Source organism: Chelonoidis abingdonii, chromosome 11 (assembly GCF_003597395.2).
Source record: "Chelonoidis abingdonii isolate Lonesome George chromosome 11, CheloAbing_2.0, whole genome shotgun sequence".
In the NCBI taxonomy this organism is placed as follows: domain Eukaryota; kingdom Metazoa; phylum Chordata; order Testudines; family Testudinidae; genus Chelonoidis; species Chelonoidis abingdonii.
In genome coordinates this window covers 6,956,550-6,973,454 of record NC_133779.1, presented here as the reverse complement: position 1 = coordinate 6,973,454, position 16,905 = coordinate 6,956,550, and the positions used below count along the sequence as shown (strand labels likewise).

The window sequence follows — 16,905 nt, the reverse complement described above, 5'->3', positions numbered from 1 at the left end:
GTGAGGTGTGAGACTAGATGCAACTAAATATGCATGAAGGCTATTGCTTTAAAATGAATTGTTCTCTAATGCTTTGTTCCAACTGCTAGCTAGATAAACACACTTTGTTTTAAGGAGCCCGTTGGTCACTATCACCCGTCTCAGGTTCCCCAAGGGAAAAAACGCAGGTGCTCAAACCCAGTCAAGTCTGCAGGGCTAAGAGCAGGAGAGTTGCCAAATTCCACCCCAAAGCAGAGAAGGACAAGAGGCTCAGGACACAAGCTGGGTGGCAGAGACCAGAAAGGGGACAGAGGGTCAGCTAGGTCCCTAATTATGACACCGTCATTTTAGGATTACAGAGGAGAGCAAAAAAAACCCGCAAACAAAACTGTCCTGTCTGTGGATTACAAGTAGTTACAAAAATAAAAGTTAGATAGAAAGAATCACAGTTCTCTGCTCCTCCTGGGTAGCATCCCCATAAGGGCAGCACCACTCCACAGAGGGGACAGGCAGCTGGTGCTTCTCGGATCTGTACCAGTGGAAGATAAACAAGTCAAACATCCAAAGGCTGGGAAACCGATTGTTAGAACAACAGAGAAAACAAGAGTATAATAAAGTAGTAAAAGATTAATAGAACATGAAGACGGAGCTTTGTGTAGCTTTAAATCAGCAAAATAACCAGCCACATGATGGCATTGTAAGGCAAGAAATGAGACACTCTGGTAGGCATTCTATACAGAAGCCTGACTGAGACTTGTTTCACTCTTATCATCTAAATTCAAAGGGAGATAGATGCAGAGATGGAGCTAATAGGTGATTATAATGTTAAAACCAGTAGAGTGCTAGACTTCCATGCACCTAATGTTATACTACCTCATCTCATGCCTACGGGTTGCACAAATCATTGATGCCTGCTTCTGTAACTCATTGTGGCATGCGCACACACACAGCTCATACCTTCACAGCGGATCATCATTTGACCAGCACACTCACACCATAATTACAACACGATGCACCTTTGTGAAAGTTACTGGTAGCCCCCCTTAACAGCTTACAGGGAAAAGCAGAAGCCTCATGGACACAGTACCCTGAACTTTTGAACTGTCTCCCCTTATCAGTTTTGAGGCAGTTGAAGCTTGTTCGTAGCTGGTTTTTGCTGAGCAGATTGCAGAAGTGCAGGGTTTGTTAACCACCAATCAAATGCTAGCACAACCAAAGCCTGTGTGTGAGTGTGTATAAAAAATTCTTGCTTTTTGTACTGAGTAGAGTTTTTTGTACCAAGGTACAAGGCTCTCCTTTTTTCTGCAGAATAAAGCAACTTTTCCTTATCCCTGTCTGGCTGTCATTGGCTCTCAGCTAGGCAGACCCAACATTTCAGTAACAGTTTCTGGCACCCCAGATGGGACTCTCCTAGCTCGGACATCGGACTCCGTACATCTGCGGCGAACTAGGAGCAGCGCCACTGAAGTGTTTAGCCCCCCTTCCTCACTTCAGCGCAGCCCCTGAAGTTTGTGCTCCAATAAAATAAGCCCTAATAAAATAAAAAAACACTATCTAATTCTAGTTTGCTATCTAGTTCTGGTTCTGTTCTATTTAACCGGTTACTGTTGTTTTTCTGCTCTGTTCATTTAGGCATTAAATATGTAGGCAAAACTAAACCTCTTGTTTGTAATTCCTCAAAGTAAAAGCCATTGCGTGCAATAAAGCTCTAAAGTCAAATTAAAATCCTTCTGTCCCGTCCCCTGTAGCGGTCAATGTATAAAAATAAAAAAACCTAAATTAAACCGTAATTCCCTCTGCTCTCTGTGTAATTCTCTTTTTAAATATCAAAAAACAAATAAATAGGTCTCTAAATAAGCCCTCTAAAAATAATCCTTTAAATTATATGTTAAATAAATAGCCTTTACTCGGTGTTCAAAACAAAACAAAACAAAACAAAACCAAATAGTTAAACACCCATAGGCCATATGTTTTTGTCCAGGTAGCAAGCCTCACAAAAAAAAACTCAAGTAGTCTTATAAATAAAAATGTTTAAAAAAAACAGCCAAAAAGGGTAAGGGCTAGTTAAAAAGCCCACCCTCCTAGCTAAATTTGTAGTAAAACAAATTTACTACCGGTAAATTTGTTTGTTCTACAGGCTGCGTCCTGTGTTCTAAATAAATTCTTCAGCATGTATTGCTCTCCCTAATTAAATTTTAAATAACAAGTGCCAAAGGCATCTTGTTGCCCCTGCCATCTTCCCCATTACCCTGTAATACACCCCCTCCTAAACTATTAACATTAATGCCGCTTAAAAAGATCAAAAATAATTAAATAACAAATGTAATATAATACTACACCGAAAAAAAAATATTAAATATCACTAAAGCTAAAAAGGCATTGCAGTAAAATCTAATATGTTTAAAAATTCAAAATTTCCTAAATAACCAGCTAATGGCCATTCAAAATAATCTTAAAAACCAAATGTAGCCCACTGCCCTTACAGACACATCAAAAATACCATCTAATCTGTGGTCAGAAAAACATACTTAGACACTTTCTAAATGAAAGTGTAAACATTCACAGTGTTTCTTTCAAGCATTTAAACCAATTAAAAAATATAAGCTCTCACATATCTAATCCTAACAGGTCCATAAAAAAAATGCATGTAAAACTAAATTATTCACCAAAATATTTAATAAATTAAATCACCTGGTATACCTACCTAATTTATAGTCAGTGCCCCAATCCCTTAGTTATCAAATAAACAAAATTCCACTCTTTTGCCCCTGCACTCATTCCTGGGTTAAAAATAGCTAAGCTCAAAAAAACAGTTGTAAATATTTCTGCAAAGCTTAAAAAAACAGCTAATGCATCAATAAATGCTTTCCAAAAGTTGCAACAAAAAATTTATAAAGTAGCAAAAGTAACGTTGCAAAATAAACATATGCTAAATGCCATAAATGCTAAATTAAAAAAAGTTTGTGCTCGCATCAAAAAAATGCTGTTTTTATGTTAATCACTCTGGTTTAATTAAAAAAAATTTACAAGCTATTAAAAATGCTGCTGTTGTTTTCCGTGCTGTGTCTCTTAATCACACCTTTAGTTTTAAAAACCTCTTCCCAAACCTTAAATCATAGTTTACTAGCCTTTCCATACAATTATCAAATAAATTATTTTCTCTCTTTTCTTCCTACATATTATTTAAGTAATAATGCAATATGCAAAATATCTCTATAATGCTGTAACTAAAAACTCTGCTGCCCATACAAAAAACCAGTATCTATCCCTCCAGCTTAATCGCACGTTACGTAACGGGCCTGACAATCTAACAACCCAGATTGTCAGGCCTGAAGCCGGGACTGTGAAAGTCACTGGTAGCCCCCCACTACAGCTTACAAGCAGCCAGTAGGAAAAAGCAGAAGCCTCACGGGCACAGTACCCTGAACTTTTGAACTGTCTCCCCTTATCAGTTTTGAGGCAGCTGAAGCTGGTTCTTAGCTGGTTTTTGCTGAGCAGGTTGCAGAAGTGCAGGGTTTGTTAACCACAAATCAAATGCTAGCACGACTGAAGCCTGTGTGTGTGTATAAAAAATTCTTGATTTTTGTACTGAGTAGAGTATTTTGTACCAAGGTACAAGGCTCTCCTTTCTTCTGCAGAATAAAGCAACTTTTCCTTATCCCTGTCTGGCTGTTATTGGCTCTCAGCTAGGCAGACCCAACATTTCAGTAACACCTTCACACTGTACCTGTGTACCAGCATCCCTTCAAATGTACCAACCTTCCTAGTCACAGACTTACTCACCGAGCACCTTTGCTACTGCATACATGGATCACTCCCTCCTGCCCCGCTGCAGGGATACATCTCCATGCACTATACCCAGTGAATTGATTCCCATTGACATAGTGCTCTTGGGGTCCTTATCAGTTTCTCCCACTTTAGGTCCCGTTACATTGCCAGAGCACTGTAAGGTGGCCTGAGTATACATGTGTCATAAACAGATAAGTAAGAGTTAATAGCACAGAAGTACTTCATATCTCTTTTGCCTGTAAAGGGTTAACAAGATCAGTGAGCCTGGCTGTCACCTGACCAGAGGACCAATCAAGGGACAGGATACTTTCATATCTTGAGGGAGGGAAGTTTTTGTGTGTGCTGTTAGTGTTTGGTTGTTGTTTTCTCTGGGTTCTGAGAGTGACCAGATGTGCAACCAGGTTTCTCTCCAATCTCTTCGATACAGGCTCTTATAAGTTCAGAACAGTGAGTACTAGGTAGATAAGGCGAGTTAGGCTTATGTTTGCTTTCTTTATTTGCAAATGTGCATTTGGCTGGAAGGAGTTCAAATGTGTATTTGGCTGGAAGGAGTTCAAATTTGTATTTTTGCTGAAAGGATTTTAATTTGTACTTGTATACTTAGGCTGGGAGGGTATTCCCAGTATCTATAGCTGAAAAACCCTGTACCTAATCCATGTTAAATTTACAAAGATAATTTTTACTGTTTTTCTCTCTTTAATTAAAAGCTTTTCTTGTTTAAGAACCTGATTGTTTTTTTATTCTGGTGAGACCCCAGGGGACTGGGTCTGGATCCACCAGGGAATTGGTGGGGAGAAAGGAGGGAAGGGGGAGAGAGAGGCTAATTTCTCTCTGTGTCAGGATTACTGTCTCTCTCAGGGAGAGTCTGGGAGGGGGAGAGAGAAGGAGGGAGGAAGGTGAATTTTCCTCTCTGTTTTGTGATTCAAGGAGTTTGAATCACAGTGATCTTCCAGGGTAACCCAGGGAGGGGAAGCCTGGGAGAGGCAACGGTGGGGGAAAGGGTTTACTTTCCTTGTGTTAAGATCCAGAGGGTCTGGGTCTTGGGGTTCCCCGGGCAAGGTTTTGGGGGGACCAGAGTGTACCAGGCACTGGAATTCCTGGTTGGTGGCAGCGCTACAAGTACTAAGCTGGTAATTGAGTTTAGAGGAATTCATGCTGGTACCCCATCTTTTGGACGCTAAGGTTCAGAGTGGGGAATTATACCATGACAACATGCGAATTAGGATCAGTTACCCCTCACTTACACACCTCACATCTGGCCCAGGGCAAGCTCTGCTCAATACTAGATCCAAGAGAGCCAAGCTGTATGGGAGTGGCTAGGGGAAGACTTTAGCTCAGTATTTACAATACTAGAACAGTGGTTCCCAATCTCATTCTGCCACTTGTGCAGGGAAATCCCCTGATGGGCTGGGCCGGTTTGTTTACCGGCCACGTCCGCAGGTTCGGCCGATCACAGTTCCCCATGTCCGCGGTTTGCTGCTCCAGGCCAATGGGAGCTGCTGGAAGTGGTTGCCAGTACATCCCTCGGCCTGTGCTGCTTCCAGCAGCCCCATTGGCTCAGAGCAGCGAACCATGGCCAGTGGGAGCCGCGATCAGCCAAACCTGCGGACGCAGCAGGTAAACAAACCAGCTGGGCCCGCCAGGGGCTTTCCCTGCGCAAGCGACGGAACAAGTTTGGGAACCACTGGACTAGAGGAAACAATTGGTGTTTGTCTAGAGCCTGATTTTGAAAAGTTGCTTCCAAATTTACATCGGCAATTTTGTGGGTGACAAGAATTGTGAGTGAAATTTTATTGCACTTAAATATTTAGGGAAAAGTTTTAAAAAATGGGCCCTGACTTTTGCTGCCTCAAGGTTTGGGTGCCCCAGCTTAAAACAACTAAAGTTGAGCCCCCTCCCCCCCCCAAAATGTTAGCTTTAGCTATGTGACTGCAGCCAGCAAGCAGGTAGTTAGAATCGCTGTGCTGAGATGAAGCCATAATGATCTGGGCCTGCAATGTCAGAGGCCAGGCTGAGACTCTCTTAAAAATGAAGACTTTGGCTTTCTTTGGCTCAGATAAGCACTGTGTACCCTCAAACAGGAGAGGTGGCAGCATTTAAGTACTTTTGACTTAACTACCTAGGCGAGGGTAGCTGCAAATTTAGTCAGTAGAAGCACCAGACTGATTTTCACTGAATCATTCAATAGTTTATAGATGGTAACTTCTTCCTTTTTTCCTTTCTAAGGCAAATAACTGAAGTCTTTTCAATTGTTTAACTGCACTCCTCAATACCAGAGCACTGCACACCCGTAGACACCTGGACAGTCTTAACTGAAGACTTAGTTACGCTTGTATCATTTGCCTTATTCAGTGAATTAACTCCTCGTAGTAGTCCCAATTTATGCCTTATTGAATGGTCCAGATTGATTGTGGACTTTAGAAAGGTGTTGGCCTCCTGTACTGTGAAAGGAAAATCATTAGACAAAAAATTCCCAAAGAGTTCAGGGTCCCCATCCAAGGCCAGGATATTCTGGAGGACTTTGTGCATGGAGTACAGCTCTTTACAGTTTTCCACGAAGATTCCCCATAAGGACTGGTTCCTGAATTCCTCCGTTGGTTGAATCTGCTGCCTGTCCTCAAGGCACTGCAACACCCAACTCAAGCGGCATGGCCATTGATTAGCCATGACCACCCATGCAGCCACGGACCTTGGAGACATTGTATGTCTCATAATGTTCTGCTGCAGCATGAGTCTGATAGTGATGGGAATTGTGTTGACTACCCTTTTCATTTGAATAATGCTGTCTGGGATGTATTTATAGAGACAATCAGTGTCATTGTGCAGAGCATGAAATGCTTCATGAATATACCTCACAGCTTGAGCATCGATTTGGCTTTGGTCCATTTCACTGGACGTCTCCATATCTACCAGCTTTATCATCTTCCCCTTTACGTTCCTGACTCCTCTTTCCATGTTTTTTGTGATGATTTTGTACATCAGGTCCTCCCGGCTCTGGACAGCATCCTGCAAATGCTGCAGTTTGGACTTTGTGCCCATCTCTGGTATTGAAAAAGGCAAAGTCACTGTGCGGTTCAGGAACAGGTACCCATTGTCGGCCATTCCTTTCATGCAGCTGGTTTGTTCCAAACATGGTGCAATGATGCTGGGATCTATCACCAGGATGAAAATGAATGGGGCGTTAGTGTCCGAGAGCAAAGTGTTTATTGCATTCAAAACCCCAACAACCCTCTCTGGGTAGCACATATCCAAACTGGTGATCTCCAACACTATGCGCAGCCGCCGTCTCTCAAAGATCTCCATATAATACACAAAGCTGGTCAGCATCTCGATTTCCTTCTTCACTTGACTCATGAAGCCAAGGTGACTGCTAAACTTCTCGCTGTCTGTCATCTTCTCAATTTTCTGCTTCTGGCTGATAACCATGTTCTTAACCACAGAGAAAACAGTCACTAATATTCCTGATCCAGACAGGCCGGTGGTAGCACTGCCAATGACCTTTAATGCACTGCTGTCTTTTATTCCTGGAACAAAGATCGCCACTGAGAGCAGGCTTACGCCAGCCACTAGGACAAACACGAGGCCTCCTAAGGAAAGGCAGGTCCGTTTGTTGAGGAGCCATTCGTCTTGGCTAAAGCCAGAGGCAAATCTGGGCCTTTTCCCCATCACGTGGTAAAAGCTCAAAGGCAGGGCACCGAAGTGCTTGCGGATGCTTTGACACAGCGTGGTGACCAGCCCTGCCCACAGCTTATCGCTGCCAGCATATTGCCAAGCACTAAACCTGATGAAGAGGAACTGAATGTTCTCCCTCCTAAGGTGGACTTCAGTGATCACTGGCTGGTAGAAGAGCAGATACCACAGGAGACGAAAATAGCCCCAACCTTCAGGTCGTCTTGGCTTTTGGTGTGATTTTCTCAGCTCCTCTTCTTCCCTCTGAACGGATTCTTTGAGCATGCAAGCTGGAGAAGCAGAAAAAACAACTGGTTACCTTGCTGCATGGCAGTGTGTCGCATTAAGGGGAGGTGGGGAGGCCCTTCCAAACAGGTGATGTGGCCCTGATTTGTTGTCTTACTGGGTCTCTGAAATAAACTGTTTAATAGGGTGCCATAGGGATCTGGGCTAGCTTTGGGCTTACTTCATTTAACATCTTTATTAATGATCCCGAGAAAGGGGATAAATTGCATATTAGAAAAAAAGGCAGATGATTTTAAACTGGGAGGTTCTGCAAACTTGGAGGCCAGAGAAATAACATGAAGGGACCTAGAGAGATTTGGAGAAGAGGCAGAAAAAATAAAATGGATTCAGCTTGAAAGATGCAGCCAGTGCATCCCAGGGAAATTATCCCAAACACATATGCTCCAAGGGTGACAAAAAGGGTTGGTGCGTGGCAGTGGGCAGCAAATTAGACAGGAGGTTGAAATGTTCTAAGGCAGCAGAAGAGACCATTGCAGATGTGGTGGGCAGCATACGCAAAGAATCACACTACAGATCAAGGGGACATGGGTTTGATGCAGCTGTCCCTGGGACATTGTGTTCAGTTCACAGCTGTGCAAAGTAGCTGAATTAACTTTGATGCTGGAATCTTAACTACAGTGTTTCCTGACTTTCTGGAGTTTTAATGGAGGCTTATTTAATATTTAACTTACTTGTTTTGCTTTTGAGGAAATTGCATGTAATGTGTGAGATCCAGGGGCCTTGGACTGCAATGAGTATTTGCCTGGGTGAAAATGGAAAGACTTGGAAGTCTCCAGGATCTGGGTCCCAGCATAGCATTTCTGTGGCCCCATATAGCTCTGAAATGTGCATTTTATTCAGGTGAGAATGATGGGATGAGCTCCTGTCTTTGCTGTTGAAATGTGATATGTTTGGGGACAGATTGCTGGAAGGCAGCTGCCCAGTAGTTTTCATGGGGATCCTGGCAGTGAAGAAGGCAGAACACAGTTCGTTTATATAAATGAAAACAGAGAATTTGCAGAGTATAGTAGGTTGAAATAAAAATCACTGAAAAACCCAGAGAGATTAGCGGCTGTGATTGTCACCTGACTCTTATAACAGGGTGTTTGGGGGACTTATAGTTATGTATTACAATCCTCATGTGAAGTGTCTGAGTAACCTGCTCTCTCTGTTCAGCCCCCTTGTCAGAGATTGCAACATCCCTGAACTTTTCTATCTGGGCAGGAAGAACATGACAGCACTAACCTAACCAAGCGCGCTCACTAGCTGTCTGTGTGTGGGAGCACGAAGAGGCATACAAACGTTTAGCATATCTGGAACGTAAATAGCGTGCAAGCCAGCTACAACAGTGCCCGTATGAACGCCTGTTCTCACTTTCAGGTGACACTGTAAATAAGAATCATAGACTCATAGGCCTTGTCTACACTTGCAAGTTGGAGCGCATTAAATCATCCCCAGGAACCCTAACTCCTGAGGTGTCCACACTGGCACGTAGAGTGCCCAGACTCCGCGGCTGGAGCACCCCTGGTAATCCACCTCCACGAGGAGCATAGAACTTTCTGCACCCCAGTGTGGACGCCCTGGTCTATTAATGTACTCTGATCGGCTTCCAGGAAGTGTCCCACAATGCCTGTTCTAGCCACTTTGGTCATCACTTTGAAGTCTACTGCCCTGTCCTCAGATGACCAGCAGTCAGACCTGCCCTTTAAATTATCTGGGAATTTTGAAAGTCCCCTTCCTGTTTGCTCAGCCAGGTGTGGAGTGCTCTCAGCGCATCTTTCCAGGTGACCATCCCTCCACATGCCAGGCGATCCCCAGTATGGAGCAATGGTGAGGTGCTGGACCTCATCAGTGTTTGAGGGAAGGAAGCTGTCCAGTCCCAGCTGCACTCCACCTATAGGAATTACGATACCTACGGGCAGATATCAAGTGCCATGATAGAAAGAGGGCATGACCAGGATGCAGTGCGGTGCGGGGTTAAAGTGAAGGAGCTGTGGAAAGCCTACCACAAAGCGCAGGAGGAAAACTGCCGCTCCAGTGCTGCCCCCATGGCTTGGCGGTTCTACAAAAGGCTGGACGAGATACTTGGGGGCAACCTCACCTCCACTCCGAAGAGCACCATGGACACTTCAAAGGCAGTGGCAGCCTGGAGTGCAACAAGGCAGGAGGTGGAAAGCGGGAGCAAGGGTGCTGAGGAGGACAGGGGCCCAAAGCCAGAGGATGGCCCAGCATCCCTAGATGCCTGTGACCAGGAGCTGTTTTCAAGCCAGGAGGAAGGTAGCCAGCTGCAGCGGACGGTGCTTGGGGAAGAACAAACAGCAGAAGAGGTGCCTGGTAAACAGCTTTTATTTTGAGAAGGGAGTTGTGTTCAGGCTGTTGGGGCGAGGAGGGTGTTAGGCCTGAATAAAGATATAGCAGACAAAACCAGGTATGCCAACCTGACCAAAGTCAGGCTAACAGAGGTTTGTGGGTAATCCCTGAGTGGAAAAGAACTGAGAAGCAGCATGTCTCACCAAGCGCTGGGAAAAAATAATGAGGGGCTGCATTCCTGGTATAGTACCAACTGTGCTGGTTAGGAACAGTTCCTTTGAAAGAACTGATAAGAAATCCAGCCTCCCTGTTTCACTCCTGTGTTTCATTTTAACTCCCCTACATTCCTAACTTCTGGTGCTTGCTAAGATATTGTTAATCACCTAATGCTGGAAAACATGTATACTAAAAGTGTCTAGTTTCTAGTTGTTAGAAGAAGGGGGTGGGTTGCTCCAGTGAATAATTTATGACGCGACGGAACTGTCTGTATAGGTTTATACTAAGATGTAAAGAGCAGGCTGGTTCTCTCTGGAGACGAGCTGCTCTCTACTGATGCGTGCACTTGTCAATAAAGAACTTTTGATCGGATATTGCTGGTGTTGCCTGTCTCTCTCACAGTCAGACAACGAACTTTGCCATCTGGGTTAGAGTCCCTGACAAGGGTTAGGGCTGCATGCATGCCTAGATGCCTAATAGGGCGTTAGTGTTGTCTCTCACATTGCAGTAATCGGCCTCAGTGAGCTCATCGAAGGTTTCATGCAGAAGCTGGGCAATCCGCTTGCACAGGTTCCTTGGCAGAGCTACCGTACTCCTTGTTCCAGTGAGGCTAACATGTCCGCGCTGTGACTGGTGGGGGGACCATTGCTGCACACAGGCAAGCTGCATATGGGCCAGGGCCGAAACCGCATGGTAGTAGAAGACCCTCCCTTGCTTCCCAGGTCACTCTCAGCAATGAGATATCTTCCAGGACAAACCCATCCTGTGGAAAATGTGGGGCAGTGTTCAGTATAGGGGCCCCCTGCAGCTGTTGGCTCTCCCCAAGGCACAGGATCACAGAGAACAGTACAGTCCTGGAACAATCAGTCTCTCTTGCCCCTGTGGTTACTCACCATTTCGGGACTCTTGTAGGTAATGTGTGCTCGCCTTGGGACAGGCAGTTTGTGTTATTGTGTGCACTGTGCTTGTCTTTAAGTTCGGCCGAATCATTGCTCTGTCTAGTGATAACAGTGCTGCCTCTGTTAAATGCTGCATTTTGGCTTTACAAATGGAACCTTGAGGTCCAGCTGCCCCCTTACCCTGCAGCTCTTATCCCAAAACTCTTTCCCACGTCACTGCCAACCCACTTTCCCCAACATCCGGGGTCTCATCGCCACCAGCTGCTTCCAAAACCTGTAGCTTCACCGCCCACCCCTGCAAACTATGACCCTTAGCCACTGCACTCAACCCCCATCACCATGCATTTTAGCCAGCCTGAAGTGCAGCACTCATTGGACGACACTCCAGACAGGAAGGCTGAATACAATAACAGGATATACGCAAGTCTGTGATTGTTCCGTTCCCCACCCAGCCCTCTTCTCTTTTCCCACACAGCACAGATGTGTCATGCCATGTGTGTTTCTCTAGCCATTGTGTTTCTTTTCAATAAATGATTTTTTTGGTTTTGGAAACATTCTTTACTACATTAACTAAAAGATAGCATAGCCCAGGAAAGCAACAGGCACTGCTAGTCAGTGCATCATACATAGCAAACACAGATGCCTACTAACATTGGAACCACCGCACTTTACTCCTGTGCAGGGCACCAAACATTACTAGTGGCTTTCAGCATCGAATTGCTCCCTCAAGGCATCCCTAATCCTTACAGCCCCGTGCGGGGCCCTTCTAATAGTCCTGGTCTCTGGCTGTTCAAATTCAGCCTCCAGGTGTTGAACTTCCAAGGTCCATGCCTGAGTGAAGCTTTCACCATTTCCTTCACAAATATTATGGAGGGTACACCACACAGCTATAACCGTAGGGATGTTGTCATCGGCCAGATCCAACCTCCCATACAGACAGCACCAGCAGGCTTTTAAATGGCCAAAATCACTCAACAGTCATTCTGCACTGACTCAGCCTGATGTTGAATCACTCCTTGCTGTTGTCAAGGCTCCCTGTGTATGTTTTCATGAGCCATGGCATTAAAGGGTAGGCTGGGTCTCCAAGGATCACAGTGGGCATTTCGACTTCCCCTACAGTGATCTTCTGGTCCAGGAAGAAAGTCCCGGCTTGCAGCTTCCTGAACAGGCCAGTGTTCTGAAAGACGCATGTGTCATGTACCTTGCCAGACCAGCCTGAGTTAATGTCCATGAAACACCATGGTGATCCACAAGCATGTGGAGAACCATCAAGAAATACTCCTTCCGATTTTTGTACTCGGAGGCAAGGTGGTCTCATGCCAGAATTGGAATATGCGTCCCATCTATTGCCCCTCTGCAATTAGGGAAACCCATTTGTGCAAAGCCAGCCACAATTGCTCAGAGTCATGGTTCCTCTGAGCAGGATGCAATTAATGGCCCTGCACACTTGATCAACATGATTCCAACGGTAAACTTGCCCGCTCCAAACTGGTTAGCAACCAATCAGTAGCTGTCTGAAGTTGCCAGCTTCCAGATTGCAATAGCCACCTGCTTCTCCACCATCAAGGCAGCTCTCAATCTCGTGTCCTTGCGCTGCAGGGTGGGGGTGAGCTCAGCACACAGTCCCATGAAAGTGACTTTCCTTATACGAAAGTTCCGCAGTTGCTGCTCGTCATCCCAGACTTGCATGATGATGTGATCCCACCACTCAGTGCTTGCTTCCCAAGCCCAAAAGCGGTGTTCCATGATGGAGAGCATGTCCGTGAATGCCACAAGCAATCTTGTGTCGTATGCATTACGCATGTCAACATCATCGTCAGACTCCTCACTGTCACTTTGTAGCTTAAGGAGTAACTCGACTGCCAAACGTGACATGCTGGCGAGACCCATCAGCATATTCCTCAGCAGTTCAGGATCCATTTCCGCAGACCGAAAGGGAACACAGAGCATGCAGTACAAAAAACATTGAAAGATGATGCCAAATGTGGATGGAAGCATAGGGATTTCTGGGATGCAAAGCGATGCATCAAGGACATTGGGACAGGACCCAGGATGCCTCACGCCCCCTCACCCTCTTCCCACAAGCCTCAGCGACAGAATGGGTAGAGGTGCTCTGCGAGTTAGCTGCCCATAATGCACCACTCCAAATGCTGCTGAAAGTGCCGCAAATGTGGCCATGCCACTGCGTTTGCAGCTGTCAATGTGAACACATGGAAGCACTTTTCCTGCTGCTGTCTCCGAGGGCTGGTTTAACTCCCGGCACTCTACATCTGCAAGTGTAGATAAGGCCATAGAAGATTAGGGCTGGAAGATACCTCAGGAGGTCATCTAGTCCAACCCCTTGCTCAAAGCAGGACCAACACCAACTAAATCATCCCAGCCAGGGCTTTGCCAAGCCAGGCCTTAAAAACCTCTAAGGATGGAAATTCCACCACCTCTCTAGGTAACTCATTCCAGTGCTTCACCACCCTCCTAGTGAAATAGTGTTTCCTAATATCCAACCTAGATCTCCTCCACTGCAACTTGAGACCATTGCTCCTTGTTCTGTCATCTGCTACCACTGAGAACAGCCGAGCTCCATCCTTTTTGGAACCTCCCTTCAGGTAGTTGAAGGCTATTATTAAATCCCACCTCACTCTTCTGCAGACTAAACAAGCCCAGTTCCCTCAGTCTCCCCTCGTAAGTCATGTGCCCCAGCTCCCTGATCATTTTCGCCACCGGGTGCGTAAAAATTAAAAAGGCGTCTCTACCCAGCGAAGGGATTCTCAAACAGGGCTTGTGGGGCCCCTGTGGGTCCTGGAGCAAATTGCCCCCCTTTCCCCCCACCTCCTCTCCCGGGCGGCTCTGGCCAGGACCGACCTCAGGGGTACTCCACTTGATATGGCTGCCAACTGGACATCAAGCCCGTTGATCACTACTCGTTGAGCCTGACAATCTAGCCAGCTTTCTATCCACCTTATAGTCCATTCATCCAATCCATACTTTTTTAATTTGCTGGAAAGAATACTGTGGGAGAGCGTATCAAAACATTTACTGAAATCAAGATATATCACATCCACTGCTTTCACCATATCCACAGTCAGTTATCTCACCATAGAAGGTAATCAGGTTGAATAGGCATGACTTGCCCTTGGTGAATCCATGTTAACTGTTCCTGATCACCTTCCTCTCCTCCAAGTGCTTCAAAATGGTGGAAGTGGGCAGCATTAGCTCTAAAGTTTCACCCTGTTTTGTTTTTGAGTGCGGTTATCTAGAAAAAATTCTACGTTTATAAGTTGCACTTTCATGATAAAGAGATTACATTAGAGTACTTGCATGGGGTAAATTGAGAACTACTTCTTTTGTTTCTCTTTTTGACAGTGCAAATACTTGTAACAACAAATAAAATATAAAGCGAGCACTGTGCACTTTGCATTCTGTGTTGTAACTGAAATCAATATATTTGAAAATATGGAAAAACATCCAAAATATTTATAATAAATTCAAGTTGCTGTTCTATTATTAACAATGTGATTAAAACTACAATCAACTGCAACTATTTTTTAATCTAGTTAATTTGCTTTGCATTAATTGTGTGTGTTAACTGCAATTAATTGACAGTCCTACTAAATATCTTTAAAAATTTGGGGCTAGCAGCCTATCTGCATCTTTAGGTGCCTAAATAGCTTTGGAAATCTGGTCCGAGGAGCCTAAGTCCCATTTTGAAAGGTGACTTGGTAGCTGATTAAAAGCGTTTATATTGGTAGTGTGTATTTTGGTAAAAATAAGCTATAACCAATGAAGAAACTGATACAGAAAAAGCAGCAATACTTCCTTTAGAAATGGATATAAGTATATCGATACTTCCCCCAGCATGGCCTCAGTTACACTGATATAAATATATAACTTCTGTTTACTGAAATAAGTTTCACTATTATGGACACTTTCAAAACCAATAGACAGTAGAACTTCAGAGTTACAAACACCAGAGTACGAACTGAGCAGACAACCACATACCTCATTTGGAACCAGAAGTATGCAGTCAGGCAGCAGCCGCGACCAACAACAACAACAACAAAGGCTAATTCTGCACAGTACTGTGTTAAACGTAAACTACTGTAAAATAAAGGAAAAGCAGCATTTTTACTTTGCATATTAACGTTTCAAAGCTGTATTAAATCAATGAACTTTTGAAGGAACCTTTTGTTCAGTTACAAACAACCTCCATCCCCAAGGTGTTCATAACTCTGAGGTTCTACTGTAGTTGAATCGGTACAAAGATTTTGTATTGGCCAGCCTGAGAACAACGTGTTACACCAGACCAGAAGTTGTTCGAGCTGGGGCACCTTTGGTAGGGTAATGAGTCTGCCAACACATCACTGGGCACATGGGTGGCAGCTATCCTAGGCTTGGGGAGGCTGATCCTCCCCAAACAGCCTGGTGTGGCCCCACTCATGTGCTGCCCACCCAAAACTCTGGGGCTGTGGGCACCAGGGATGCCCCTGGCACTCTGGGGCTGCAGTGCTCAGATGGCCCAGGGCTGGGGCGGGAGGGCAGGTGCATCCACAGTGGAGTGCTCTGGGCTCCAGTGAGGGAGGGAGAGCAGAGAGGAGGGGGAGGGGACTCAGGCAGAAGGGGAGGGGCCAGGAGCTAGCTTGTCCCAACAACTGTTTCACCCGCCACCCATGACTGGATACTACCCTTTTAACCCATTGTTTACCATTTGCCCATTAGAGGCCTCCATAATCTCCAAAGGATGGGAAGGGTCAGGGGTGGGGCGGGGAGCTGGGCTGAACAGGGGGTTGGCGACTGTGTACAGCAGGAGCAGCTGGTCTTGAAGGAAATGGCTGGGTAACCTACAGCATTGGAGGTGGGACTGGAGGACATGGGGGCTAGGCTGAGACATGCTGCTGCTGAGAGGGGCCAGTGCCCAGCACTAGCTGCAGCAGGATGCAGAGACCAGCTCTGAGCAGGAGGAGGGCATCAGGGAAAATGACTCTGACGGAAGTCGCAAGGGATTGTGCCAGGGCCTGACATGTGCTGAGTTTATCATGTTTCATTTGTAAGGTAAAGCCATCGTGCCCGGGGCAATAGCACCTTTGTGCCCAGAGTCCCAGTGCAATGTCCTCGCTCTGACTTGCAGCATGCACATGGTCTAGGGAACCCCCTAAGTACTGGGGCCTGTAGAACCCCTTGCTTGGATCACTCACTGCGCTTGCCTCTGGGTGTGCTACCAGCCACCTCGGAGCTGGCATCCCATAGCACTCACAGTGCCCTGCTGTGGATCAGGTACAGGTCCCAGGCTGCACCATGCAATGACCTGTTCACTGCCGGGCTAGGCGGGAGAATACTGGTGTTCTTCTCTCTCTCTCCCCCCCAGCTAGGGTGACCAGATGTCCCGATTTTATAGGGACAGTCCCTATTTTTGGGTCTTTTTCTTATATAGACTCCTATTACCTACCACCCGCTGTCTCAATTTTTCACACTTTGTGTCTGGGGTCACACTACCCCCAGCAGCCTGTCTCATGCCAGCCTGCCATGCTGCACTCAGTGCCTCCTCGGTATTCTAGCCTGTCTGACAGCGCCAGTTCTCCTGCCTGGGGAAACCTCAAAGCATCCCTGAGCCCACCTGTTATTTTATCAAGCAGCGAATTAAAACGGCTCCCAACGGGACAGTAGAAGCCGATGGTCACGGGCGTAGAGGTGTGGAGCAGGGTCTTGGAGAGGCAGCAGCAATAAATATCATCTTCAGTCAGAAAATCTGGGGAAGAGGAGGCAT

General features: G+C 45.8%; 1 protein-coding gene across 1 annotated transcript in view; it reads right to left on the bottom strand.

The window, feature by feature from the left end:
- Positions 1–6,021: 6,021 nt before the first annotated feature.
- Positions 6,022–16,905, bottom strand: part of NKPD1 (NTPase KAP family P-loop domain containing 1) — a 38,535-nt gene continuing 27,651 nt past the window's right edge. Inside the window, exons 3-4 of the mRNA XM_032798068.2 lie at positions 16,756–16,887; positions 6,022–7,727 (exon numbers count right to left, since the gene is read on the bottom strand). Of these exons, the coding sequence (XP_032653959.2) occupies positions 6,022–7,727; positions 16,756–16,887 (1,838 nt within the window). The remainder of the gene's footprint in view (positions 7,728–16,755; positions 16,888–16,905) is intronic.